Genomic DNA, 27,875 nt, shown 5'->3' with positions numbered 1-27,875 from the left:
ATATGCCTTAAATACGTTAGAAACGTGGAGTATGCTTTCTTAGACGGTCTACCTTATCGGTATTCTTTAGTTTGTACAGCATCAAAGCTTGGTGTCCTTGGATGTCATCGAGAAAAATGTAGAAGCTGGATTTTAACGCGAGAACAATTTAATAGATACACTGCTGTTACACCCTCGGGCTAAACCATTTCCGGTTCTTTGTGCGCCTTGAAATTCCGTCTTACAACAACAGATTATGTAATGACGCAATAAGTTATTTACGGTTTTTAATTATCCCTAAATTATATTTAGACATTCTTAATGTTTGCTAATTAAAATACTGTCGCGGTTTCATATTGATAATACATTTATAAACATCTATATTTTTTGAATTATAGTTGCTTTATGCAAGAGAATCGATTTCAAAATGCACTGGTTTATCAGGCACTCTAGATTCTGAACTTGCTTGTTTACATAACCTCCAAGATGAAAACGTCAACCGAAATACCGTTAAACTGGAAATAAGTCTGCGATATGGTCCAAAATCCGCTAAAAGTCAATTTGTTGCAGCAGAAATTTTATACCAACATATCTGTCAATGTCAAGTGCCTAAATAACACGCCCTTTGAAATAGGCCAATAGGTAGAACCCTCAACATATGTAATCACCCCTTTAGTATTTGATTCAGATTTTTACCACTAACAGTTAACTATTAGCAATCTCTATTACTGAGCAATTGATAAAAAACAAAATTGACCAATTAAAAATATATTTATCCTATCATGGTGACGCTTGTTTATATACGCGTTTCAATAATATGGTGATTGTTATTAAAAAAATACTCAGGTACTGCGAAACTGGCCAGTATCATTTTACCGCACTTGTAGTTTTAACTGAGTTCACAAGATCGAATTTTACACATTCGCAGTTACAAACATTCATATAATAGGACAAGTGCTCTATGTCTTTGATCACAGCTTTACCAAATTGTTTGAAGAATTAATTCTTATCAGAGCTTTCATCAATAGTCTTATTTACTCTTTTCATTTGCATATCCCTTAAGCACAAAGACTAGCCGATCTAGAATTTTGCATCAGTTATGTTACAATTTAGTTAAATCAAGATTTGTGATGGAGGAAGTCAGATGTTTTGAGGTGAATATGAGTCCTCCTTAATTTTTGGAAAGCAATTTATCCCTTCTCTTTCAGATATTTGCTTTTAAACCCATCCATGTTTGTAAAATGACGACCTTTTAAGATTGTTAGATATTTTTAAGAACGTGCCAATGATGGAGTCACACCCGACAAATATGGAGTAATATATAAATAAACCATTCTTTGAAGAGCAAAAAAAACTTCTCGTCAGAACATCTTCTAAAGAGCTTAGTATCTCCCAGAGACCTCCAGCTCTCAATTAAACAACTTTCGTCAAAAAAAGTTTTAGGCCTAGATGGTATTACAGCAAACTATCTGAAAAATATCATCAGCAAGCAACATTCCGAGCTTTCAAATATCATAAACTCCAAGTCTTAACGAACAATTCGGTTTCCGTGTCAAACGCTCAAACCTTCATCAAGCTGCTCGCGTAGCTGCTACCATTCATCAAGCTCTTCATAATTCATTTCAGCATTCACATTCATTCAGTTCTTCGTAAGCTGAAGTCATCTCTCTAGATTAGACAACGATCTAATTTTCAAAGCCAAAAAACAAGGTTTACTGGAGTGAAGATTGGTTATGCAAATCTCAGCAGGAGTTCTACAAAGTTCTCCATTAGCTCCGGCCTTGTTCAGCATGTAATTGACCAATTTATCATCTCCCGAAACAATCGAGCATAGTATTTTATGCAGACGACATAGCATTTATCACCATAGGACATTGTCCCGATGTCGTCCGTAACAGACTACAAGCCCAATTGAACCAGGCGATCGCATGGTACAAGTTCTGGCGACTACAGATTAACCCGAGCAAAATTCAGACTATTTTGTTCCATAGTCGGAGTGAGTGGTGTGCGTACCATCTTCAAATCGATAAAGGTCCTATCCTTTGGCTCGAGAAAGTCTCTTACTTCGGTCTCTAATTAGATGGCAGATTTCAACTGTCGGTACAACTTATTACTCTGCAGAAAAAGCAAACTCCCAATCTCCCATAAAGTGACCCTCTATAAAATGTTGGTCCGATCAGTCTACCTTTTTGGAGTACAGATGTGGTAGATACGTCTCTTAGAGACAACTTGCACAATTCCAAGTGCTCTAAACCAAAAAAGTCCGCGCGTTGCTCAATGCTCCATGGTTTGTGAGGAACGTCAACACTCACCTAGAATCAGGCATCACGTTCGTGAAAAGTTTCACAAACATGCTTAGTGTGAGGTTTTCCCCTAATCCCTACCCTCTCATAACTCGCGATAGGCAATTAAAATACAGTAATCCCACTAGCCCGCAAAATTAAATTTCTCGAATTCGAAATGACATCAGCAAAATATCAATTGATAATAATTGGACATCTTGGTTAAAAAAATAGATATATAAACCGTTTTTTCATAACAGATTCATACCTAAAGCAATATTTAACACTTCTGATACTTTCTTGCACTTGTAGTCCTATGTAAACCCCATAAAAGAACTAATATTCGTATATTCAAAAACAAAAAAAGAAAATTTTTACTAGACATAAAAATACTATTCAAGTAGAAGGGGAAGAGCAAAAGGCGCCATCACTAAAATCCTCACTGCACTACGTCAACCGTATAAATTGTTGCGAGCAAAGACCAGCGGAACATACGGAAAACCATACAATAATTATTTCTACTAGGAAGTTCACGCACATCAAATATACTCAGCGATCTTGGCACCTATTATTACTTATTCAGATTGGTACAGCACGGTTATGTTTTCGAAAATATAAATTTTTTTGCAAAGATGGGAAAAATATATGACTTCTAATTGAACGTAACTTGCACCATTTTCCAAAAAATAAGTTTCTGAGCTCTAGAAGCAATAAAACCGACAGAAAAAAATCCAGATCACCGATTTATTTAAATGAAAAATTACAAAAATTTGATACATTGCTTCTTACCGAAAACATATCGAAAGGGATGCTTTTGTCGCATAGCCCCTCACATTAACAAATTTTAAAGTCTTAAAAATATATGGATTATGAATAGAATAGATCGATACAATAAATAAAAGTAATTAATAGAATATATACATCTCTTAATATATAATTTAATATTAATTTACATATATTATTTTAGCACCCCCATTCCCATTTATATATATAGCATGGTAGAATCAAGATCGTTTAAAATACTTGGATGTTTGCTTATATGCTTAAAAATTCTACCATACTACTCTGCTTTTCGGTGGTTGTTTCTTTCGATGTACACCCCGTAGACCGAAAGTTTGGAAACCTCGCAAGACTTCAACGACATAAAACGTATGGCAACTGTTGGCAAAATGGTCATAACAAAACATTCAAATCACGGCACGTACAACGAAATCGCTACCTTTCAGTTCGTTTAAAAAAAATTGGACGTGAACATAAACTAAACATATCTGTGGACTTGCTTTATTATTATTATTGATCATACTGAAGTGGAATTATCATACTTATATACAGAAACCGGTAAGGCACAAGAATATTATTCGTCAAACAGATAAACCATTAGATTACTTATATGGTTCGGCAAAATTGACTTGACTTTCTGAGATAATTACATTGTTAAAGAAAACACTTCCGGATAATTAAACTCTTTTTTTTCTCCAGTTCCATTTACATATATGTTCTAAGCGCACTCAGTTCTTGATTTCCTATTCTATAGTTCCATCCTTATCCTACATTTATTTGTATTACTTGAAAGATTGTGAATTCATATTAAAAATATATATGTATATATATAAATACTCTGATATTTTTTCTTATTAGCATCGTAATATTATTTATAGGTTGCGAAGATTTTCTTCATGTTTCGATCGGCCGATTATTCCTGTTTTTCATTGTCCCCGTAGAAAGTTGGCTGAAAAAAAAACAACATGGGATCAATAATTACGTTCATTTGTTTTTTTTTTGGTCGTTCAATCAAGCAGCAAATTGTGATGAGGTATAACTATAAAAATAAATACTTGGGTATTTCAAAAACATACTGGGCGTGTGAAAAATAGTAACTTATATACGTTCTTTACGCCCCAAGCATCTTCAATATAACATTTACTCAACTGAATAATCGCCAATAAAAAGAATAAAAATTTCATTGTCAAATTTCTAAAACCGAATTGATTGTTAAGTCGAAAATTAATACTATAAGTAATGTTAATTAATTAAATGAATAATCACCACTGAAAAGTTATCCCTGAATTATCCTGTTTTTCAAAAAATTAACAAAAAGACCATAAATCAAGCTTTGAAATAATTACGCTTGGATTACTTTTTCACGCACCTAATATTTTTTTCAAAAAAAAACATATTGGCCAGCCACTGCGCACCATTCTGAATAAAAACTGCGTTCAAAGGTCGATCGGCTGTGTTACGTATTAAAAAAAAACAATACTAATATAGTGAAAGCAAATACACCAAGATCCAAAAAATGTGTGATCTGTCGGCTTTAATTCGCAACCTTTAAATAATAACAACACAATCGATCAAAACAAAATCACACACTTTCAGGACGGGAGTATATGTTGTTATTCGCCAAGAAATAATCTACGATAATCAACTAAACGACTTTTGCTTTTTTGTCGAGGGCGCAGAAGCAGAAAGAGTGAAAATGGAAAAAAAAATAGATAGGAACCAACCCAAAACTTACAAGTACAATGTCAGCAAGTATACCCGAGGCAATGACTCTTGAACTAGATAATAAAGGTAGATTAAAGATAGGTATTAGATCGAAGAGAGAAAGTACCGTTATTTGACGCTAGAGGGCATCGTAAAACTACCAGCTAACTAGACTCGTGATAGAACAAAAGTAAACAAGCATAGTATTTCATATGGTATTTTTTATTAAAACAGTTTCCTTATATAAAACGAAAAAAAAACTAAACAATAAGCTACAGAAAGAAAAAAGAGAGTGCAAAATAATTGTATAACTACAAATTAAAACAAAAAAACAACTATTTAAAAAAGCAAATAAATATGTTAATCAAATTAGTAAACAATACTTATATACACGGTGTGATCAAAAAGTAACGGTACCACTTAAGTTGTTATTTAAATTATTTTTCGAACTTACCCTAGAAATGTAAAATTCGCATTCCCATTAGGCAGGAAGAACAAAAAACAAAGGAAGAAATACATTAGAAAGGTATTGTCGCTTTCGATATTTTGTTACTTTTTGATCACATCCTTTATGATACTGATTTGATTAAATTAAAAAAATATATTGAATTTATTATCACAGTTTCGATAGATAATAAAACAGATCATTTCGAGTTGACCTACGATTCGACGCGACGAAATGAGCATAAAAATGCATGGCCTACTCTCATAAAATTATACCGATTATGTTTGACTGAACTAATGACTAGAACTATAGAGCTAGGGATAATCTATACGAAAAAAAAAACAATATTTCTAGCCTACATAGGTATTAACAAAGATTAATATTAAGTTAAAGACAAGCGATATTTATACATCCAACTTTTGTTTCGGCCTTTTCACAATCGTAGTGTCTATACCGGGTTCCCCATTGATATCGTAAAGGCACTTCTGTTAGAACAAACTGAAAATGGGAGCGACAGTGAAAATGAATGGGAAATTGGGTTAATGGAATATATATAACTACATTACAATAGAAAAAATGAAATTAAGCTATGAGACAAAAAGAAGAAGCTGAAAATGCATCATGTTTTTTAACTTACCCCAATCTTTGGTAATTCTACTATGCTCTATATACATATATATATATATATATATATATATTTATATATATATATATATATATATATATATATATATATATATGTATATATATATATATATAAACGCCTCTAACGCCAAAATAGAATGAATTGTTAATTAAATTAGCTAAAATAACATTATTTTTAATCGGATATGCTAAAATAATGTTTATTTGTAATTTAATTCGAATAACAAGTAATTTTCATTAGCTAAAATAAAATAGAAAAAACTAGAACCAAAATAATATTATTTTGGAAAAGCTTAGAATCACATATATTAATGTATATATTAAAGCTTAACTTAGCCAAAGTAACATATGCTTTTAAATAATTTAGATAAAATAATGTTTCCTATTAATTAAACTAATTGTCTTTATGTACATGTAATATAGAAACAAACATAAATAAAGCTAGTTTTTATTACTTATTATTATCTACCTATCTTAATGAGATTGTCTTGGTATATCATTATAAAGAAAAAAATAAATAAAATAACGACTTACCAAATCATGTGTTTCCGATTGACCCTTCTGAGCTTCATCATCATCATCTGAATCCTCCTCACCAGAGGAATCCTGACTATTTACTGAAATTGAGTGGTTTTTGTTATAACATGGTGGATTTAAAAAATTTACATTCAGCAAACCTCTTAAAGCATCACTTGTAGGATTGGTCTTGGCTGCAGTTAAAACCTCATAACATTGTAAACAAACTCTTAAGGGTTTTGAACTTTGATTGGGTAAGAGGAATCTTTTATTTGAGCAAGGACCACAGACAACTGACCCACATTTGCGGCAATGATGCTACAAGCAATATTAATAATCATCAAGTGAATTATAAGTATAATAATCTTACTCTTCTATTTATTAATGTGAATTGTGTTTTTTTGCAATGCATACACACAGGTGCCTCAACATCAGGAACCCATACAGCTGCATGTTCAGATACAGCTTTTTTACCACCTAAGGAGAAAATACAGTGAATATAAAATGTAAGTCAAATACTACTTATTGTACTTTTTCGAAGCAAGTCATCAATACATTTATTTATATGAGCCATCCATTCTCCTTTCTCCACAGCTGTTGCAGCATATACAGCAAAAGATTTTGAAGCAGTCCTTATTAACCATCCATTTCTATAATCTAAAATAAAATGTATCTAAAATAATATATGTGCTACTTCCAGAAATGAATATTAACCTGCTGAGAAATTAAATACAAGTGATAGTGTAACTATGATAACTTACGTTCATCATCTCCTAAACTCTCCAATTTAACCTCCTCCAGTGGAATGATATGCTGTTTATTGTACTTTTTCTTGTTTATTACTATATTACCATAAACCAGTATGTCATTAAATAAATAGAATTGTCTGGTTTTGGGTTTCTTTCTGCACATTTTTGTTAGGACTCCTTCCCCAACTAATACCCTTCCAGGAACAGCTAAAGGCTAAAGATAATATATACATATAAGTTATAATAAATATTTAATGTCAAACAATATAAAATAAATTGGATAATACATTTTTATATGAAGATAATAATGAATGAGTCACAAACCAAAAAAATGTTTTTGATACCATACATTGTTATATCATATAAGATAATATAAAAGAAATATGACTAACACTTGATTCAGTTGTAGACTGAATAACAAGATATCAAGCTTACATTTTTACAAGCTTATTATACTAATAGTAAATGCCCTTACCTGACCTGAACTACCAAAACAACTTTCCACCATAGTAATTCGCCTTGCATTGGCTTCACTGTTGACTAAAACAGACATTATTAAAACAAATGTAAACGGAATTTTAAAAGTGATAGCCTAATGAAAAGATATTGTTAGATTTCTCAAACAAATACGGCCACAGTATGGTGATTTTATGAAACTATAAACTTTCATAAAATTAAAATGGAATGGGGATTAGTAAACAGACCATGAAAAAAGCTTTATAACAATAATTTAACCTTATAAGGACGATAGGCGTAACATCTTCAAAGATTCATTGATTAGTAAAATTTAAATTGTAACATTTTCGTATGATAATTATACGGCGGTCGTAACATAACAATATAATAGACTTACCTAATTTATCCACCATTGTAAAAATAATATTACTCCTTCAGATTAAACACCTAAATTATCGCGATCTTAAACTCGTCTATGTAAATGTCATTGTCAAGTTGTCAGAAATGTCAAAATCAGCTTGTCAATAATATGCCAAAACTTAAAATATTCGGTTCGCAATTGAAAAACGTCTTAATTCACATCTTATTAAAAGTCTTGATTCAAAACCATATCAACATTTTATATAATTAGAATGCTTACTTTTGCTCTAATAAACATTTTATTTAGAAAATATATAATAATATTGGAACATATTTAAAGACCTTGACAGATTTCAAATTAATTCTGTCAAAAGTCACGCTTTTGTCAATACTCACATGACAAGGTTTTGGTGAAGATTTTAATAGGACATTTAATAAGTTTATTTTACCGAAATGGCTTGCTGTGGACCAAAACTTTCCCTTTGTGGGCTAATTATAAGCGTATGGGGAATAGTACAACTGGTAGGAAAAATAAAACATTCTTATTTGTTGGTAATTTTGATGAAATTCGATTTTAGGCCCTTATGGGTGTGTTTTATTACATAGAAGCAGTTGCTTTAGCTGAAGACTTACCTGAGATACACGAATACCAAAATATAACTGATTTTTACTCAAAAATGACGATGGGATATCAGCAGGTAAAATTTTCTTGAACACACCCTAATATTATCTATTAAAATATCATAATATATGACCTGTTTGTTTTAGAATGCTTATAATTGTTGGATTGCTGCATTATTATATCTTATTACCTTGGTGGTATCAGCCCATCAGTTTTGGTTAAACAACAGATCTTCATTGAGTGTATAATTTGTTTAATGCAAGTTTTCATTTAACTGCTAATTAAGAAGCTGATTTGTAAATAGAGAACACTATCTTAGTTCTTTTCCTTAGTAAATGTAATTAAATACTTTCCTGTATGTTCTATTAATTTAGAAGTTGTTTGGCAGTCTTGTATAGACCAATATAGAGGCGGTATCAGTATTGTTCATTCCATTCCCAATTTTCATGTTTTTATTGATATGTTAGCTAGATATATATTTGAAATATATTTACGAGACAATTTAAAAAACCTTGCAAGTGACTAAAAGTCAATTTTGTTGGATTTACAGTCAATGTTGTTATCTGATATGTAAATATATTTTTTGCTGTAAGAATAAGTAATTCACTTTTGAGAAGTTATTTCTTCCTAGGAAGAGTTTGTTTATTTATAAGATTAAAACATTGCATATGTAAAATTTATGATTCACATTTAAATAGAAATAAATACACTGTTCAAACCTTCGTAAGTATATTTTCTAATTTTTGGCAATATTCTCTTAATTACATCAAAATTATTTAGCTTAACAAGAAAAATTACACTCCCCAATATGTACAATTAAAAAAGGAATATAACTATATGTACTTATATCAACAAGTAGGAAATGATATGAACAACCAGCTTTTAATTACAATTATATTCACACAATTTAATTTACAAGTTTATTTAATTAAATTAAAAATAAAATAATAAATTTGGATGATGAAATGGCAGTAATGAACTTTCTAATAATCAAGGCTCACTTAATCTAAACTACAATATAAATTTCTTAAGTTAGAGGGAAAACAAAAAAGCCTAAAGTACTGGAAGTACTTTGATCACAACTGAATTGTATATACACATATAAAATACTTTAGCTTTCATTCTATCGTGGCTCGACGAGAGGATCACCCAAATTAAAAATATACGGAATTTAATAAATTAATTGAAGTAACGCTGGGTCCAAACTGGAACATTTAGCCGGAAGTAGTAGTAAGTTATTTTTGCGATTATTTTAATAAATTATAAAGAATAAATCTTCAGTAATAAATTTTATCGCAAAAGTCGAGGTATAGCTATTTTGCCCTCTAGACAATAAATTATTAGGTTTAGATAACGTCCACTGTTGCCAGATCAGTTGGATTGGCGGTGGGTCTATTGTAAAATTGCGCTAAGTCGCTTAATTATTACCGCAACTTTCAAGAACGAAAGAAGTATCGAATAACCCTTGCCTTCGGATAGATATGTTCAAGTGTGGAACCAGCACAAGGAGCGACGCGCTTTAAACATAACGTGTATTTAATAATTCAGGTAAGGAATTAATGCTACTGGTCCTTTTTTAGACAATCAATTTAACGCAACTTCTCCTTAGCTCTGCTAAAATAGCTGTTTTATGAAAGACTGACCCAGGTGTGATGTACCAGGCTGCTAGTTTAATTTTAATGGAACACCAACACAAAATTCTCTACGTAATAAAGTCTTTATTTATCACCGTATATAAAAAAAGCTTATTGGTATGTCTGTATCAAAAATCCTACGTGTAAACACCTAAAATGGAGACAAAATATAAACCAATCGCATTTTTGATTTGGAACCTTTATGTCCGACTCAGATTAGGGTTGTCTTTGTTCGAGAGTAATAAATATGGCTATTATCCGGCTAAATGTCTTTCTTAATTCCATTTTTGCTAATCGGACGAATCAGTTTCGCCAAACACGTACCACTTGTTGTGTTCCCTCTTGAATATCAGGGGCAGGGACTTGCTGGTGCTTGGTCCGGGATTATCGTATTTCACCTCCCTAAATTGCCAACACAAAATAATTAATTAAAACTTATTATGCAATAAAATATAATTGATTTAAAACAAGTAATTTCATAATGTAATGTTAAAAATAATAGTAAATAAATTATTATAATAATATGGTAGATAATTATTTTTTTTAAGCTAATTTATACACATATTTTTCAAACTTTTATAACTATATAGCCAATAATTGGTTACCGTGAAATTTCTTAGATTCGTTTGCTTAAGAGCTTTTTTTAAAGTCAACTTTACACCTTTAACTTTCCTCAATATTTTTGAGAATTGGTTCGATTTTTTCAACGATTAATTAGAAATAATAACCAATTACTTCTTACCCAAGCTACTGTATAAAATATCTAGCAAGTCAATTGAAAAGTCCCCGGCCTATATTTTTTTTACCAAAATTAGTTTTTTTATTCAACATATTCCCTTCAAGGGTGATACACTGATTATAGCGACTGTCCAACTTTTTTATACCATTTTTGTATATGATCTCCTCTTCATTGGACCAAAAAATTTATTCCCAGCGAGCATTTTTTTGAGATCTGAGAACAGGAAATAGTCGCTGGTGGCCAGATCTGGATAATACGGTGGATGAGAAAACAATTCGATGCCCAATTCATGGATTTTTGACATGGTGCATTGTCTTGGTGAAGCGGCACTTTCTTTTTCTTCGAATGCGGCCGTTTTTCGGCGATTTCATTTTTCAAACGGTCCAATAACGCAATGTAATAGTCGCTGTTGATGGTCCTTCCTTTTCCAAGGTAGTTAATGAAAATTTTCCATGTGCATTCCAAAATACAGACGCCATAATCTTGCCAGCCAACTGTTGCGTTTTCCCACTCTTTGGAGCGCGTTCATCGTGTGCAGTTCACTCGGATGACTGTCGATTGGACTTCGGAGTGAAATGATAGAGCCATGTTTCATCTATTGTCACATATCGACGCAAAAACCCGGGTTTATTACACTCGATCATCTTCAAACACTGCTCCGAATCATCAACTCGTTGTTTTTGGTCAAGTGAGCTCGCGCGGCACCCACTTTGCACAGAGCTTTCTCATACCCAAATATTCGTGAATGATATGATGTACACGTTCAGTTGATATCTTTAGTGTCTGCTATTTCAATACATTTCAATTTATGGTCATTTAAAATCATTTTGTGGATGTTTTTAGTGTTTTGGGCGTCCACTGCGTTCACCGTCTTCAGTGCTCATTTCACCATGTCTAAACTTAGTACACCAATCCTTGATGGTTGATTTTCTTGGAGCAGTGTCCGGAAACTCAGCATCATTGCCAAGTTTTTGCTTCGACTGTATTTTTCCATTCAAAAAGCAATATTTTATCAACTCGCGAAATTCCTTTTTTTCACAATAACAAAAGTTGTTCACTCAAAATGCTATAATTCCCAAACTAACGATCCGACAGCTTTCAAATTTATTCACGCATCTTTTGAGGGCTAGGGCTAACTAAAAAAATATGGATTTGATTCTAGTAGCGCAATCTATGTGTCAGGCCGGGGACTTTTCAATTGACCTGTTATTAAGAATTAATTGACAGCTTTTTGATAGAAAAGAAGTTGATAAGAGACGAGATGAAACAAGCGTCTTTAGACGCCGCAATCAATTAATAGAGTAATTTTGACAACCTACGATGCGTCCAAAGTGTGTCATAATGTAATTTTTATTGACACGTACGGATTTTATGACGAATGACATAATATCATTCTTGTCAAACTTTGCTAATGCATACTCTCAATAATTTAGATACTCCAGCAACACTGCCCCATTTTATCAGACAATATGGGTTCATAGCGGAAATGTCTCAACTGTTACAAGTGTACAATAATAATGAAATGTTAATCTCTTACCTAATTTCACTTTTTACACTAGGTATCCGGTAATCTTCGGCACCACTGCAGCATTCCTCGCGTTCAGACTTCGTTTTGGAATGTTTCGGGCTGTTTCGCCCGTTTCGTATAACTCGATTTTTTGTCTTGGACGAGCACGGTTCCTGCTGTTCCAATTGTCCGTTACTGACAGGATCACATTTCTTTCCGGACACTGTAACCGAGAGGGCTTATCAAAATGAAAATTCTAAAGGTCGATATTAACCGCTAATGATGATGGAAGACATCCAATCAAATCACTATTCAATGTCTAAGAAATGAAATATAGAACAAAAAGCAGAACATATGACTATCTAAACTCAGAGGCTACTTATATAATAACGCGCGAGTGAAAAGGGTGTAAACTAAGAGATCACTGGATAAATTATTGTGAATGAGAATAAATTAAAAATTTTGATTTTTTTTTTGATTAAAAATAGGATAAAATTTTTAAAAATCTCACCCGACATGTCTTTGGCCACTACACTTTCAACATTTGTATGCTGACCGTTATTAGTTGATTCTTTCGTTCGAAAAAATGTTCTCGACGCTTCCACCGGAATGTGATTGGCAGACGTTTCGAATTTTATTTTCAGTTGTGATGGCTGTAGGGAGTCAGCCGAGGTTTGAAAGTCGGGCAACGGATCCGAATACCTGAAAAACACATTGTGTCGTTAGGTTCTTGATTTAGAGTTAATCGAAGCATCTTAACATACCTGGAACAACTTGGCGCATCCATAGACAAATCCATTGGCTGTAGCTGAGCTTGAGACTCTTCCTCTTCGACGTCATCTCTTCTTCTTGACCCGTCATGGTGTTTCGATCTCCTCCTTTTCCCTTTTTTACTTTTCTTTTCTTTCGTCTTGCATTTTTTCTTCAATATATCAATTAAAGGTTTATTATCATCCGTGTCTGAATCGCTGCTAGTAATATTAACCTGTAAAACCGATAATTATATCATCACCAACCCGACGATGTACAAATCCGCAGAACTTACATCGTTATCGGTATCGATATCGGCAACCTGTTCCTGGCGCTTTTTATGTTTTGACTTTTTCAAAGCCTTCCGCATCTTATACTTCTTGTAGGATTCTTTGTTTCGCTCGTCGGAACTACTATTACTGGAACTGCTCGAGGAAGATCTACGCGTCCGCTTCTTCTTGATCCATCGCAATTTTTCTTTGTCCTGAATAGCTTCGTGCTTATGCCTAAGTTTCGGTGGTAGATTGACGACAGTGTGACCAACAGAGCCCGGATTTTCGGTCGACGAGTTCCTTCTGGATGGAGATATAATGGGCATAGGCACCTACATGGAATATGGGAACGTATAAGGTACCAACGAATTATATAAATGCTTAACTTTACCTCGTTACACGGCGATATCATTATAGGTTCGTCTGAATCCGTGTCCACTAAATTGATAGTCACTGGTTCCGACGGATGCGTAGCACTAACCAGTACTACGTCGCTGTCATCGCTGTTATCATCTGGCACTTCAACGGTGTCATCGAAAAATGGCGATGGATTCGTTGGATATCTGTCGAAAGATAATGTGAACTAGTCTCCTTACATACATCAAAATATACAAATCCGCAAATCAAACACTGGGAGATCGGAGAAAATTAAATTTAGGCTTTTCCTACTTAATGTCTTTAATAAAGCTGGGAAAAGTGTCTTACAATGAACCCTTTTTGGTTCAGTTTTTCGTGCAGAACTTTCAAAATTGTAGTTTAACCAGGCAATGAGAAAAAGTCATCCATATCAAATGACACATCCCTGATTAATGACTGAAATGAAATAACTCTCACCCCAACTAATTAAGTTAGTAGCATATTACAAATAAACAATTGCATTAACTATTACTAGTATATAATATTAACCAGGATTGAATTTTAAAAAATCCAGTTAAAAAGTAAAAATAGTAATAGTAAGTTAAAATATCCTATATTTTAACTTACTATTACTTATTTAAAGTTATAATCGTGTCTATAACTTATAGAGTAGAATAAAGCCCTATAACTTACCCACAAGTGTAAATAACACTACGATCATAACCGTACATGTCATATGGAGATCTCATAAAATTATACAGCTCATGGGCAAAATGATCAGTTCTAACATCCAAATACTGCCTTATTGAATTTCGAAAGGTCAAGCTGCAGACATGATGCCTTAAGATATTCGTCATAATAATCTGTTCAAGATGTGATATTAATCTTGTATCATCTCTAAATAAGGCAGTAAGTTCTCTGTATAACCATTGGAGTATTCTTTGGGTTGCAGCAGGATTATTCCTGTAATACAAAAAAAGATAAGTGCATTAGTTGCTTTAAATATATATATATATATATTCTTGAGAAATTACACATACCTAAAATATTCAGGTGTGCATTCTCTATAATATCCAGAAACATCTGGCTCACAGTGGACCCACATATTATTTTCATAAACTGATCTTCGAAATCTACTACTCCTGGGAAACGTGGAGTTGCTAAAAAAAACCTTTAACATTTTGTTGTAAATATTTTTTATTAAAATTACCTATGATATCCAGCACCACTTGTAAGTCTTCCTGATGTTAAAGGGTGACTCAGCAACATCTGCTGAATGGCGTGTTCTCCTCTTGAGTCCACAGTAAATGTAGTTCTTATAAAATAAAATTAATTTTGATAATTATAAGGGCTATTATTTATTATTTTACTTTACCTGACATGAAATTCATGTCTCTGTGGTGTGATCGATAAAGGGACAAATAAAAACTCCTCGTTACTAATTAAGCGAACATCTTCATTCCTAGTGTTTTGAACAACATATTCATCATATTCTTCATTTGATTTTACATTGTGTATAATTGATTTAAACCGTTGTTTACACAGTGGGCACTCTGCTTTGATCTTGAGTCGAAAAAGTGTTAAAATACAACGACTTCACTCAAGTCCAACCTACCTTCGACCACTCCAAGAGGCACTTAAAACAGAATTGATGCATACAGGAATCCGAGAAACATTTGTTTGTACAAGAACCCAAACAAATGGCACAGTTTGGGGGTGTGCTGGCCGAGCTGGGCCTGTTTATCACTATTTTACTTTCTGCCATTGCTTCACGAAAAATACCCGAAAAACTATATTATCAGAACAGGATTAACATCACTAGATACTGTCAAAATGTTTTGGTTATTTTGAGGCTAGAGCGAAAATTTCACGAATTGGATGAAAGGGGGTCATCCTACGATAATTTATTAAAGAAGGACCGTGTAAAATATTTGGATTGTATTCACAATAAAAAAAATAACTACAAAACCAATCGTCCACAAACGATAACGCTCAAATAAAATACATTTTGACATAAAACATATGCTGTAAATGTCATTTGAAGTTAGGGATATTTTGAATTTGAATTCCTCTAAAATCTTCTTTTTATTTCCTTCGGCCATTTTGTCGGCAACAAAATATCGATATATCCGCTTTAATATTTATATCAATTTTAAATTTTCAATATCAGATCATATTTCGCAGAACAAAAATTTTACATATTTCTGATTCCAACCCTAATTTTTCCTCAAAATTATTTTGATGAACGTTGACGGTTGAAGAAATAATATAAAATATATCGATACATTTTTGAATGATCTATCGATATTTTGGTGGCGATCTTTTTTCACCGAAGTATAGATCAAGGATGCCGAAGGAATATCGATACAATATTATGTCAATATTTTTTGAAAAAAATATCGATATTTTCCAACCGAGATTTTTCGATATTTTTTTACAAAAAATTAAATATATTTCTCAAAACACATTTTTTTATATAATAAAATGTAAATATCGCTGTTCTTGCAAAAAAGTTTCAAAGTTTTTATTTTTTTCCTATATTTTAAAATATTAAATTTTTAGTTGTAAAGTGGATGGAGAGTTTTTTTGTACCCCTTAGCCTATTAAGTGAATTTTGGGTAGTTGGTATCGCATTTTGTTTTCGTTGATATATCGATATTTTCTTAGCTATATATATTTTTTCCCCGTCCGACGTGAACTTTCATGAAGAATCATTACTTAACCAAAAATATCATGCAATTTGAATTAGGGATGTTGGCCACAGAACAAAATATCGATATATCAGAGATTAAGAAATTTCGATATTTGTTTGCGACATAGAATAGAATAAAGCTGCCAAGCCTGGTCAAAAAGCTGCAGAACCAAATAACCCGTCGAGCCCTGTGCGCTCCGTAGTTAGTCAGAAACTCCCAAATTCATAGAGGGACAGACACCCCACCAGTGACCGAATTTGTGAACCATCTTTTTAACAAATTCCGACATAATCCCCAACCTTTTCTGAAAACCCCTCTCGCCCTGAAACCCCCGAAGGCACTCGCACCTCGATAACCCCAGTCCCTAATTAGTCAAACGGCCAAAAGCCGCCACCCGCAACACCTAAAGAATTCAAGTTGAAATCAACAAGGGTTTTGAAAACCCGCCGGGTCTAACATATATATATATATATATATATATATATATATATATATATATATATATATATATATATATATATATATACAAGAGAATCAGTATAGCATCAGTATTTTATGTTGCAAAACATCTTTAAATAGTTAGCGTAGCCACTCGGGAAACAATCATACGGCTTTTATTTTATATTTTCCATAGCTGTCTGAAAATCCCGTCATTTATTGTATCTACAAAACATTGAAAGAGTCATAAGCCTTGAAGTTTGTCTATTTTGTGATTGTATCATGGTTTCTAGCCTAATACGTTAATCTTCCAATATATAGATGCATGCTAATGCGATTTTTATTAAAATTTTGATTTTTCTTTTAGTTTTTATAATATTGACCCTCAGCTTCTTACAATATCTCCTTTTTAGAACGTTGAAACAATGATTACTTTTCTAACAAAAAAAAGCTAAATTGTTTTGCCAAATTGAAAATGCCAATAGCACATATAGTTCTTGATACTTTATTAAAATAATTGTACAATGTTTTAAACATTACATTACAGGTTAAGTCAAATTAAAATACACATTAAAATTAGACAAGTTTCTGTATAAAACACATTTACGGAAAATATACACTACATACATATCATTATTTTCTTTTTTTATAAGCTAATTTGTACTGGATTTTGACCAACAAATATTTCTGATTGACGTTTACAATATATCAATAATTTATTGCGTTGCCTTTTCGTAATTTCAATAAATTACTTATCAGTTTTATACAAATTAACTTAAAAACAGTAATAGTTTACATCCTGACTAGTACTAAACGCTAAATGTTTATTCTAACAAAATAATTTTAATAAAAAAATATTTAAATATATTTTGCATATCAAAAAATATTGCCATACAAAAATATCACACTCCTCATCCTCAAATGCTTCGTTTATAATCGAAAAATATTAGTTTAATATAAATGATATATCCAGAAATGCACATAAACAAACAACATACTTTTGTGTCTTGTACTAGACAATAATATACAGGGTATAACTGAAATATTTCAATTGAACTTATATCTAGTTACATCGAAGATAAACCAACATTATTTAAAATAACGAGTTCGAAAAATTACTAGAAAAAGATGATCTTAAAATTAAATTAAAACTACGTGGGTTCGAAGATTGTTTAAAAGTTGAGGGAACGGGGCTTCAATCCGTTGTTTTTTAGGTACTTGTGAGCCTTCTCGGTCAAGTCCAGTTGGTTCTTGGTACGGCCGCAGGCTATGATCGCCCACTTCCTGTCAATCTGGAAGGTTTGTGTTTGTTTATTAACGAGTAACAACTAGTTAGCCTTCATTTGGAATATTTTGTCAAATTGATTGGAATCAATAAACATTACAACGGTACAAAGACAAAGCAATACAAAGCAATAAGTATTCTCACAATGCGTGTAGTTTGTACAGATCTAGAAAGAAAGGCCGACATACAAAAATAGAAAGGAATAGGAATATATCCTTCCACAAACCCACAACATTTAGCTATAGACAACAAGGTCCGTATAATAATTTCGGGGGAGTGAATGAGAAAAAATATCGTCGTCATTTTCTGCATGAATAATCATAATCCAGAGTAAAATCAAACTTGCCAAATGAAATATAGTGCCACAAAAATGGGCCACAAACCTAGATTGCAATCTAGAAGGCGATGATCGATTTTCGATGAAACGGATCTGGAAATATTTCAGAATGAAGTCAGATGGCTGACTGACCTTGACAGAACGTCTGAAGTGCTATATGCTGCCAATAATGGGTAGATCAGAAAAAAAAAGGAATAAATAAGAGAAGAGTAAGTGCAAAATGGTTAGAAAAAGAAAAGGTCATATTACCTTTTAAGGTAATTAGGAGGTAATTATTATAACAGGAAATAATAAATAGAACTCCTAATTTACTAAAGTAAGGTTAACAAGTTGGCCCATCGGCAAAGCCTGCCGATACATTAAAGGAGTCAGACAGAACATGGACACAAAGAAAAGTATAGAAAAAAAGATCTGACCTTTCAAAGGAGAAAACACAACGAAATAGCAGTTGAAACTCAAAGAACTAGAAAATGTTCCGAAATAGTTAAACAAAGAAACTATAGAGATTAGAAAATTACTAAAACCATACTTAATATAAGGAACAGGTCGAATAAATACAGCAATAATTGTGAATAAGAAATTGATCATAATTGAAGGTAATGGAGAAGATTGGGGTGAAAAATAAAAAAATAAGAGAAAAGATATATGGAAGAATCCAAAAACGTAAAGTAAAAAACAAAGAAAAGATAGTTACAGAGTACAATTACACTAAAAAGGAAGATAGTTAAGAAGTTAATAGAATAAAGCACCAAGAGAACACCAATAGAAAATATGTTAAATGTGCAACTCAAAAAAAAAACGAATAAAAATAAACTGATTAAGACAAACGCGAAATAAAGGATAACAGATGAAAAGAAAAGAAGAAATGAAAAACTCAGGACAAGCACGTGGAATGTAAGAATAATATGGGAAATCTGGAAAATGAAAGAAATAGCTTACAAACTGGAGACTGAGTCGCTCCAAAGACCCAGGAAACTTTTCTATAAGTAATGATGATGGGTGATTAAGCAAATCATTCATTGATTCTTACACAATATCCCGCAGATATTTCATAATAATATCGACAAATACCTTAATATACGGTTAAAAAAAATCACAGCAGTCACTAATCAAACAGAAAGATTGTTAAACTATATATTCTCACCTTAGGGGGACGAGACCGAGTCTCCTCGAAAGTAATCCTCTTGGCGGCGGTACTACGATGTCCTGAGATATTTTCCACGCCGTCTGAGCCTTTCGTCGCAGAAGGGGGCTGGGGGAGAAGGACAATAATAGAAAAAACTACACCACCAACTATAAGACATATCAGAGTCATCAGAGGATAATATCGGGAATACAATGCCGGTTCAGTTAATGGGAAGAAAGCTGGATCTACTTTAGAACAAACGAGATATCAATCATTAAGTAAGAAATAGCAAGCAGAGTGTTAGGAGGGACATGGGAACAAAATAAAATTGAAACAATAAAAAGACACTATCAACTTTGTTTAAATACCTTTATTTTGTTTTTGGCAGAACACAGTCACATAATCAGTATACAATGAGAAGCAGAAATACAAGCTACAGAAATAAATTACTTGAACCACTAAACTCATAAGCTTTCAGTGTCTATATATATAGTTATTTGGTTTTAGTAAACTAGCCATTAGTATCAATATTATTTGTTACAGAGATTTAGTGATTCAACGCCTACAAAACTTAATATAATCATAAAATAATAAATCCATGCAAACTACAGCGTATCTCAAAAATGATTCGTAAGTCAGCACAGTCAGTTATACTGCCCGGCACATGTATCTTGCTCGCACCTATCAAATTTTTCACAACACACGGTTTCAACAACAAGCCATTGACATTAAACCGACTGAGCTTAAAAACATATTGAGAATAATAATAGTACATAAAAATATTTAGGTTAAAAACAGAAATGAAAAAAAATAATGAACTTTTTGGATGCGTACACTATAAAAAATAAATGAAATAAAAAAACGAACGTTATGAAACATACACATCAAATCACGTAAAATTTAAATATTAGTATATACTCTAAATATCATGCATGTAAGTGTTGGAAATAATGGAAAAATATTAGGAAGAGTTACAAAATAAAGGTATTTCCGGATTTCATTCATTTTTAAGATGTATTAAAAAAACACGTAAAAATAACACAAAAGTAAAAAAGAGACATCTCGTTTGTTCTAAAAAATTTGTTAGTTTCGACATACGAAATTCTAAAATAACAAAAAAATCTTAAATCTAGGTGGAAAGTACTGTGTGCATTCACTATATAGAAGTATATGATTTTTAAAATATGAAACAGTGTGTATTTACATATACCAACGTAAAAAAGAGAAAATATAACAATGTGTTCGGGTTGTGGCGGTTAGGGTTCTTAATTTTTTGAGAGGGAGCGCTAAGGCATATGTTAATTCATCCCAAATATTTGCATTGCTCGCTAGATCATAGTAGGTAGTACTTATTTTTATAATTGAAGGGTAGACGATATTGCCAGTTTGCACAAATATTTTCTTTCTGTAGTTCTAGGTCTATTATAATAATATAAATTAGTTAGTCATCTTTATCCTTGATGTTTTAAAATTTTAATTAATATAAATAAATTTCACAGTTTAAAACAACATTTAATGAATTGAACGTGAACCGAAAGTAGTGTGTTAAAAATATGTTTAGGCTAAAAACAAGACTGCGAAAAGGTTGAAAATTTTGAACACTTAAATTCTATAACAAAATTTAAATGAGATGAATATATTTAGATAATCTGGCAACATTGGAAATTGTATATCACCTTCAGTTATAAACACAACGGCTTATGATTATAAGTTTAGCGAATAAAATAAGTATTGTCAAAACAAGAAATTAATATTTCTCTAATCTGAAAACCGTTTCGCATCATAATAACATGCCTTGAAATTATATGAAAAGTTGTTACCATTCATTAGAAGCAAATTATTGATTGGAACTAATAATTTTTATCCAAATATTCGCAGACCCCCGAAAACTTTGGCCTACACTCGTCAGACTTTCGATAACTACTTGTTTTTATTCATGTTTTATAAACGGATTAATAACTTGACTGCATATAAGGATATATACACAAGTACACGGAGATGGCAAGCATGCATACGTTATATCATATTTCTTTCAAATTAAACATTTTCTCTCAGAAAAAAAATTAAGAATATATATACCGCCATACCTGGTAGAGCTTAGTGCTCACAAGGTAACACACACAAATATTCTAGGTTGTTGCGGTATATCTCTATGGGACTGCGATAGAAAAGAACAAAACAAAAATTAAACATATCAAAATTTAGAATAAATTAAGAACGACGAATCTTGGATTCTGAATAGATATTGATCTGGACTTAGTCGAAAATCAATACCACACCATTATTGTACGAAACAGCGTGTCTATGTACGGTAGAGTACGTCTATATCTTTTTTATATCGCAAAAAACTTGCGAAAACACTTTGAAACAGATACTTTGTCATGGGATCATCAATCCCTTGATTTAAAACGAAATATTCGTTATTTGGTATAAATTACTACATATACAGATAAATAAATTAGAAAACAATGACAATAAATATATATAGTCACTAGCCACAAAAACAACCGAAACCTTTAAATATTAAAATGTTTCTCTTAATCTATAAAAAAATAATAAAAGAAGGAACCTTATCGCATCCCATAGAATATATTGTCTAGAATATTTCATCGCCTTGGCTTAACAATAAAAATAACAAAAGAATAAAGTTATAAACAAGGAATAAAATTACTGCGAAATAAATTACAACAAATAAACAAGGCATTGGACCGATAAAAATATACATATATATAAATCAAAGTACAAAAAAGAGTAATACTTGCGGTTCCTTTTGAAGCATGTCATAACCAGATAGAGAAATAATGGGGGAGAAGTATTTTGGATGAGGGGGGTCGGGGAATAAGGGAAACTTTGGTCGATCTTGATGCTACTACTGTTAGATAGCATAGACTAGACAATGATATGAACTATAATATGATCATCCTTTATAAAGACAATGACCTTATGAAGTTATGTTATACATTTTAAGGCACTAACATATGGCACAATATATTTTTGTGCCCAAGAGAACATTTTACGTTAACAACTGTTAGAGGTAATGTTTCAGTTAAAACGAAAGCAAACCCAATACCAAAATTCAGAACATGTTATAGAATTAGTATATAAACGCATATACTCATAAAAAGCAAACAGGTACGAATCAAGGGTAATTTTAAATTAGGACGGCTAGGAGGGGAAAAAATCACCAAATTGAAACCATCCATGTACCTTTGATGATCCGGCTGAACCTACACAATCCAATGTCGTCACGCCAAGCGAGTCCTTTATTATAGATGGGGGCGTTGAAAAAAGGATGGAGGTGTCGTCTCCCAAAGATTTGCTCTGAAAAGATCAAAAAAGTTTTAGATTGGTTACATAGATCGATTCATACATAGTGGAAATATAGCAGGACATATTTAATATATTTAAATATTTCAAATGGTGAATTTTATTTTATCAAGGAATAATGTTTATGGAAGAAATTTTTAATATATCTATTGAATATTTTAAAATCAGTCGACAATAATTTTTGACGTTAACTTTGCTAATATTGCTTGAAATAATAAGTCTGAAGTATCGATTTTTTAAATATATTAGCGATTATGCCCACTACATTTAATATGTACTGCGGCTACAGTCCTATTTTAGTGCAGTCTTAGTCTTACTAGGTTAGATCTATGAAAGTTAGGCGCCATTTATGTCAGGCCGATTTGTTAAGTGCTTTACTTAGTTGGTTTGGATGTTTTTTTTTCACGAAAACCTTGAATGAAAACAAAAATTAATTCTAACCCTTAAAGATTAGACTTACGTCATTTTATAAAAGCTGACATTTTATACGGAAGTAGTAGTAGTATACTATAATAAAGTATTCAAGAATAATGTTAGTTGACAGTGGCTTTGCCAGATAAAACATATAGAAAATGTCAAAACAAAAATACTCATCACACTACATAGTGTGAGTTCTGGATATTGTTTAGCATATAGTATCATAATTCGTAATTTTATAAAATTGTACTTGCTTGCCTTGTTCTTGAAGCATACCAATACTTAAGCGGTAGAAGTTGAAACTTTTGAAACTCTGTTTGCTTGGAAAACGGCATAAAATGCTTGCGCAAGTAACATAATTAACATATGACAATTTTTGGTTTGACAGCTAGTAGTCAAAGCTACTGTGACCAACTTTCAACAGCCAATTGTTCTTAACGATATATAGTGTTATACTTTCATAGAAAAATGTTAGTGTAACGGAAGGTTAGATAATGAATTCCCTATTAACAAATTGGAGGAAGTTCCAGGACAGTTATCTGCATATAATAATATAATTCCCAATATTTCAAGAAATTTGAATGAAAAAGTGTAAATATTTTTAGTGATAATTTTACTGATTATTTAATTTAAGTCGTAGCAAATATGATTCTTTCTAGAGAGTAATTGCCAGGCAAAGCCGGAAGTTATACAAATTTAGTTACATGAACTTCTGAAATACAACTGTGTTTATTTTTATCAATTTTAAAACTTGAATAAAAATTACTTGAAGGCAAGAATTAGGATCAGTCAGAAATAAACCTATATGAATAAAGCTACTAATATTTGAAGAAATATCTCACCGGTGTTTCCACTGCGAAAGACATATCGGACGATACGCAGGAAGATGTCGATGTGGACGCCCAGGAAGGTGCTAGAGCCTTACGTACTCGCTTATTGGGTAAGATATTTTCTTTTCCTGCCGCGGAAGCTGTTCCTTTTCGTTTACCAGTCAAGTAACCACTGTCGTTCTGGAAAAAAAATATTATAAGTTAATACCCCAGTGGTGATACAAGTAATTTAATACATCAACTCACCGCTGCCGTAGTTATAATGCTGGTATCGGTTTCGTAATGCGAACTATCCTGGTCCTTCTTCATTATCTCGGTGATATCTTCTAATCGCGACGAAGGTGTATCGGGCAGATTGGTGATTGGACCTGATTTTTTCTCCAAATCGGCTAGTGCTTTTTTGAACGGCGTCGGAGTACGCGGGGTGTCGCCGTTCAAGAAGAACCGCTTGCTAGGAGTCGTGATATCCGAGGTGGATGGTAGTGTTGGATCGGATTTCATTGATGGCCCATGAGGTGTGCTCAACGGACTATAGTCTCTATCCTGAAACCACAAATATGTTGGGTTTTTAACAAACTTATTGGAAATTTCTTAAAAATAACTTTAACTCTGTTTCTTATTCGCCAAAAAGATAATAGTAAAAAGACAAAGAGAATAATAAATAATAATCACATAAGAGAATTGTCTCGAGTATATATTTATTGAATCATTTAATGCTTTCAATATTTTAACAAAGTCTCTTAGGATATTTGGTGTATAAATTAATATTTTGTTTCTTCTGGTTGCATACAATTTCTAGGGAACAAAGCATAAGCAGTCTTTTCATATGTTAGAACAGTAACAATACTGGACTTTTTAGGGTAATTTGGACATGTTTATTTAAATTTTTTAAATGTAATTTTTTGCCGTACCATAATTTTCGACTAATTAACAAATTGGTTGTGTTTCAGGCCTTCTTAATCAGCTTTAAAGCTAGTATACCAATTGTTCACACTATTAGGAGATATGGACTCTCATTACCTTATCTCTTTTTATCCAATGACAACTTCCAAGTTTAAAACAGAACTTAATTGGTGCCTTTTTCCTATATTCATTTTTACTTTTGTAACAGCTAAATCTGATATATTTGAAAACACATGAATGGAAATAGTAAGGGAAAAATATGCGGTATAGTATAATCTGATTTTTAAACCCATTCAATTGCTTTAAATCCTTCAAATCCCTTCAAATGCTTATCTTTCATGAGTGTTGTGAATGGTATAAATCATTTTTAATATTTTTATTTATATTTGAACCTCGTACAACGTTTAGAATGTTCCGTTCAAAATTACTTAAACCACGACTTACCTGTTGCTTCCGAATTTCCTTCTTGGGAGTCATTATGGTGGCCCTCTTGACCGGTGTCGATGATAAAGCGACGTCGAAGGTGATGTGTGACATATTTGGACTGTTGAAAAACTGCGACGGGCTGAACGGCAGTTGTTCCACCGGTGAACTGCCGTTGCCTACTCGGATGGGGCTGAATATCGTCGGTTTGCCGGCATCCAAGATCGGCCCGAAGACGTCCATCCTATCCAGATTAGAATCGGACTCGGTAACGATGATGTTGATCTGTTGTTCTTCGCTGTCTCTCCTCTTGCGAGAACGCGCGCCTCTACGCAAAATCGGCGGCGTGGAAGACCGTCCAGCTTGCGCGTATCCGGTAAAGTCAACTCGAGACTTCACGAAAGGCTTGCTCTTCAACGGACTAATCGAGGGCGGGCTGTACAGGTCCAGGTTGAAATCGGAGATGGCGTCTTCGTTTAACGGCGTCAGTTTCACCGGAGATGGATGGTTCGGATAGCTTAGGGCGTAGTTGTGTGTCTCGGCGATGTTGGCCTGCGAGGTGGCCGGCGATGGGTTGGCACTTTCGAAGGTGTTGGGGGTTAACGGTCCCGGTGAAGGGGTGGCGGAAAATCCTCCAACGCTGGACTGATTGCTGCCTTGATCATAAAGTTCCACCCATGCCTGTAACAAAATATGAATATCATTTATAAACATATATTTGAAATTATTAAGTTGATCTGACATGCATGTTTGGTAATCAAATGCACTTTCTGGACTAGAAATTAGATTTTTTGCATAAGTTTGGATCTTTAAGATGTCCTCAAGAGTATTAGCTTTCGAAATAGTCTTCAATTCCAGTAATAGTTCAGTTCCAACCTTCGTAGGGTGAAGACGTATTTTCAATACGGTCCAAGCTATAAAAAGATACCTTTCTTTAAAAAAACCCAGTATTTTATTACGGTTATTTAATTGAGTGTCAAAAACGCATAACAGATGCGGCTATCCGTCTCTCAGTGGACCTAAAGTGTAGTGAATACGTGTTTACGTGACCAGACAAAAGGACTGCATCTCATTTTTATTAGTGTTTAAAATAATTTCATCTTATTTTACAACAGTCCTTTTGAAAACCATTTATTGTATTTATAGTAAAAAACTAGTGCTAAAATAATGTAAGTGAAAAATGAAGTGCGTGAAATAAACAATGTATTTATTTTATTTTTTTTATCCTCTGGAAGTAAATTAAATAAAATATTAAAAATTAAAAAATGGCAAACAATAGCGATTCAACCAAATCACCTGCACACTTTGATATAAGATTAGAAGAAACAGCAATAACGCAAACTCCACCATCAGAATGGACTACAGTCGTTAACAAAAAACGATTGAGAAGTCCAGAAGAAGAAATCGCGAGGAAACAAACAAGAATCAGTGACTATTGGTTGCAGAAACCGATAGAGACAAAAAACAGTTTTAGCAACCTGTCGGAAGAAATTGAAGAGAACATACAACCAAGCCCTGAAAAAGTTGTTCCCAAACCACCACCAATAACAGTCTATAAGGTAGGAATAATAAAAAACATCCATGATTTATTAAAAACCATTACTACGAACTACACAATTAAAACAGTGAGCTATGAAACAATTAAAATCCAATTGTTCGAAGCGGATCACTTTAAAGTTCTTATAAAAGAATTAGATGAAAGAAACACCCAATACCATACATTCAGGCCAAAATCCGAGAGAACATTTAAATTCGTATTAAAAGGATTACATCACGGGACGGACTTTAACACCATCAAGGTAGCACTAGCTGAAAAAGGCCACGAGGTCGTAAATATTCACAATATACGACATCACACGACAAAAAAACCTCTGCCTATGTTTTATATAGACATAAAACCTAATGGAAACAATAAGGCGGTGTATGAAATCACCAAATTGGAAAATAATATTATTAAATGCGAACCACCACATATAAAAAGAATTATACCACAATGCACAAGGTGTCAAGCGCACGGGCACACAAAAACTTACTGTCGCAAATCATATAGATGCGTAAAATGTGCAGGAGAACATAAGACAGGAGATTGTACTCGTAAAGTTCGCGATGAAAAAGTGAAATGTGTCAACTGTAACGGAAATCATCCAGCGAACTACAAGGGTTGCGCAGTTCACAAGCAACTACAGCAGAAACTCTATCCTGCCTTAAGGGAAAAAAGGCATCAACAAAAACAATCCACTACTACCAATCTACCACTACCCACCAGAACAAGTCAACCAGACATAACTTATGCCCAAAT

The 27,875-nt window shown here is 32.8% G+C and overlaps 4 protein-coding genes across 9 annotated transcripts in view; 1 reads left to right on the top strand and 3 right to left on the bottom strand.

Moving 5' to 3' along the window:
* Positions 1-2,991: 2,991 nt before the first annotated feature.
* rush (pleckstrin homology and FYVE domain containing family member rush hour) lies at positions 2,992-8,106 on the bottom strand. Of its 4 annotated transcripts, XM_076401724.1 has the most exons (9): positions 7,954-8,105; positions 7,576-7,640; positions 7,113-7,314; positions 6,883-7,008; positions 6,722-6,828; positions 6,513-6,669; positions 6,370-6,452; positions 4,777-4,819; positions 2,992-3,990 (listed from the first exon to the last, which is right to left on the bottom strand). In XM_076401724.1, the coding sequence occupies exons 1-8, from the start codon at positions 7,967-7,969 to the stop codon at positions 4,787-4,789; spliced, it is 789 nt and encodes a 262-aa protein (XP_076257839.1). In that variant the 5' UTR covers positions 7,970-8,105; the 3' UTR covers positions 2,992-3,990; positions 4,777-4,786. The 4 variants fall into 4 exon arrangements, with proteins under 4 accessions (XP_076257839.1, XP_076257837.1, XP_076257836.1 ...); XM_076401722.1 differs by lacking the exon at positions 4,777-4,819; XM_076401720.1 differs by lacking the exons at positions 2,992-3,990; positions 4,777-4,819 and adding an exon at positions 5,450-5,688 and having other exon boundaries at positions 7,954-8,106.
* RNASEK (Ribonuclease kappa) lies at positions 6,757-9,260 on the top strand. Its single transcript, XM_076401725.1, has 4 exons — positions 6,757-6,857; positions 8,257-8,438; positions 8,495-8,614; positions 8,685-9,260. The coding sequence occupies exons 2-4, from the start codon at positions 8,370-8,372 to the stop codon at positions 8,784-8,786; spliced, it is 291 nt and encodes a 96-aa protein (XP_076257840.1). The 5' UTR covers positions 6,757-6,857; positions 8,257-8,369; the 3' UTR covers positions 8,787-9,260.
* A 164-nt stretch (positions 9,261-9,424) lies between these two features.
* On the bottom strand, positions 9,425-15,830 carry LOC143194927 (uncharacterized). Its single transcript, XM_076401719.1, has 11 exons — positions 15,413-15,830; positions 15,173-15,360; positions 15,008-15,112; positions 14,838-14,957; positions 14,491-14,760; positions 13,832-14,003; positions 13,464-13,772; positions 13,183-13,403; positions 12,930-13,120; positions 12,449-12,641; positions 9,425-10,574 (listed from the first exon to the last, which is right to left on the bottom strand). Exons 1-11 carry the CDS (start codon positions 15,560-15,562, stop codon positions 10,463-10,465), a joined length of 2,031 nt encoding a protein of 676 aa, XP_076257834.1. The 5' UTR covers positions 15,563-15,830; the 3' UTR covers positions 9,425-10,462.
* A 1,587-nt stretch (positions 15,831-17,417) lies between these two features.
* Positions 17,418-27,875, bottom strand: part of Myb (proto-oncogene like protein Myb) — a 57,277-nt gene continuing 46,819 nt past the window's right edge. For all 3 annotated transcript variants that reach the window (XM_076401684.1, XM_076401685.1, XM_076401682.1), the window contains 6 exons: positions 25,598-26,257; positions 24,497-24,793; positions 24,263-24,430; positions 22,884-22,997; positions 19,695-19,802; positions 17,418-18,220 (listed from right to left, as the gene is read on the bottom strand). In XM_076401684.1, the coding sequence (XP_076257799.1) occupies positions 18,101-18,220; positions 19,695-19,802; positions 22,884-22,997; positions 24,263-24,430; positions 24,497-24,793; positions 25,598-26,257 (1,467 nt within the window). In that variant the 3' untranslated portion in view covers positions 17,418-18,100. The remainder of the gene's footprint in view (positions 18,221-19,694; positions 19,803-22,883; positions 22,998-24,262; positions 24,431-24,496; positions 24,794-25,597; positions 26,258-27,875) is intronic.

This window comes from Rhynchophorus ferrugineus, unplaced genomic scaffold, assembly GCF_030347505.1.
Source record: "Rhynchophorus ferrugineus isolate W39M unplaced genomic scaffold, kcgeb_rfMv2 rfM4, whole genome shotgun sequence".
Lineage (NCBI taxonomy): Eukaryota > Metazoa > Arthropoda > Insecta > Coleoptera > Curculionidae > Rhynchophorus > Rhynchophorus ferrugineus.
This window is presented reverse-complemented; position numbering and strand designations above follow the sequence as displayed.

Bases quoted from the DNA above. Each gene is read 5' to 3' on its own strand.
- rush (XM_076401720.1), bottom strand. The intron at 7,315-7,575 runs GTAAGGGCATTT...TATTATCTTTAG, and splicing joins GTTTTGGTAGTTCAGGTCAG to CCTTTAGCTGTTCCTGGAAG. The intron at 7,009-7,112 runs GTAAGTTATCAT...ATTTTATTTTAG, and splicing joins GAGTTTAGGAGATGATGAAC to ATTATAGAAATGGATGGTTA.
- RNASEK (XM_076401725.1), top strand. From the start codon at position 8,370: ATGGCTTGCTGTGGACCAAAACTTTCCCTTTGTGGGCTAATTATAAGC. The intron at 8,439-8,494 runs GTAGGAAAAATA...ATTCGATTTTAG, and splicing joins TATGGGGAATAGTACAACTG to GCCCTTATGGGTGTGTTTTA. The intron at 8,615-8,684 runs GTAAAATTTTCT...TGTTTGTTTTAG, and splicing joins TGACGATGGGATATCAGCAG to AATGCTTATAATTGTTGGAT.
- LOC143194927 (XM_076401719.1), bottom strand. From the start codon at position 15,562: ATGGCAGAAAGTAAAATAGTGATAAACAGGCCCAGCTCGGCCAGCACA. The intron at 14,004-14,490 runs GTAAGTTATAGG...ATCTTTCGACAG, and splicing joins AGTGTTATTTACACTTGTGG to ATATCCAACGAATCCATCGC. The intron at 13,773-13,831 runs GTAAAGTTAAGC...TATTCCATGTAG, and splicing joins TGATATCGCCGTGTAACGAG to GTGCCTATGCCCATTATATC.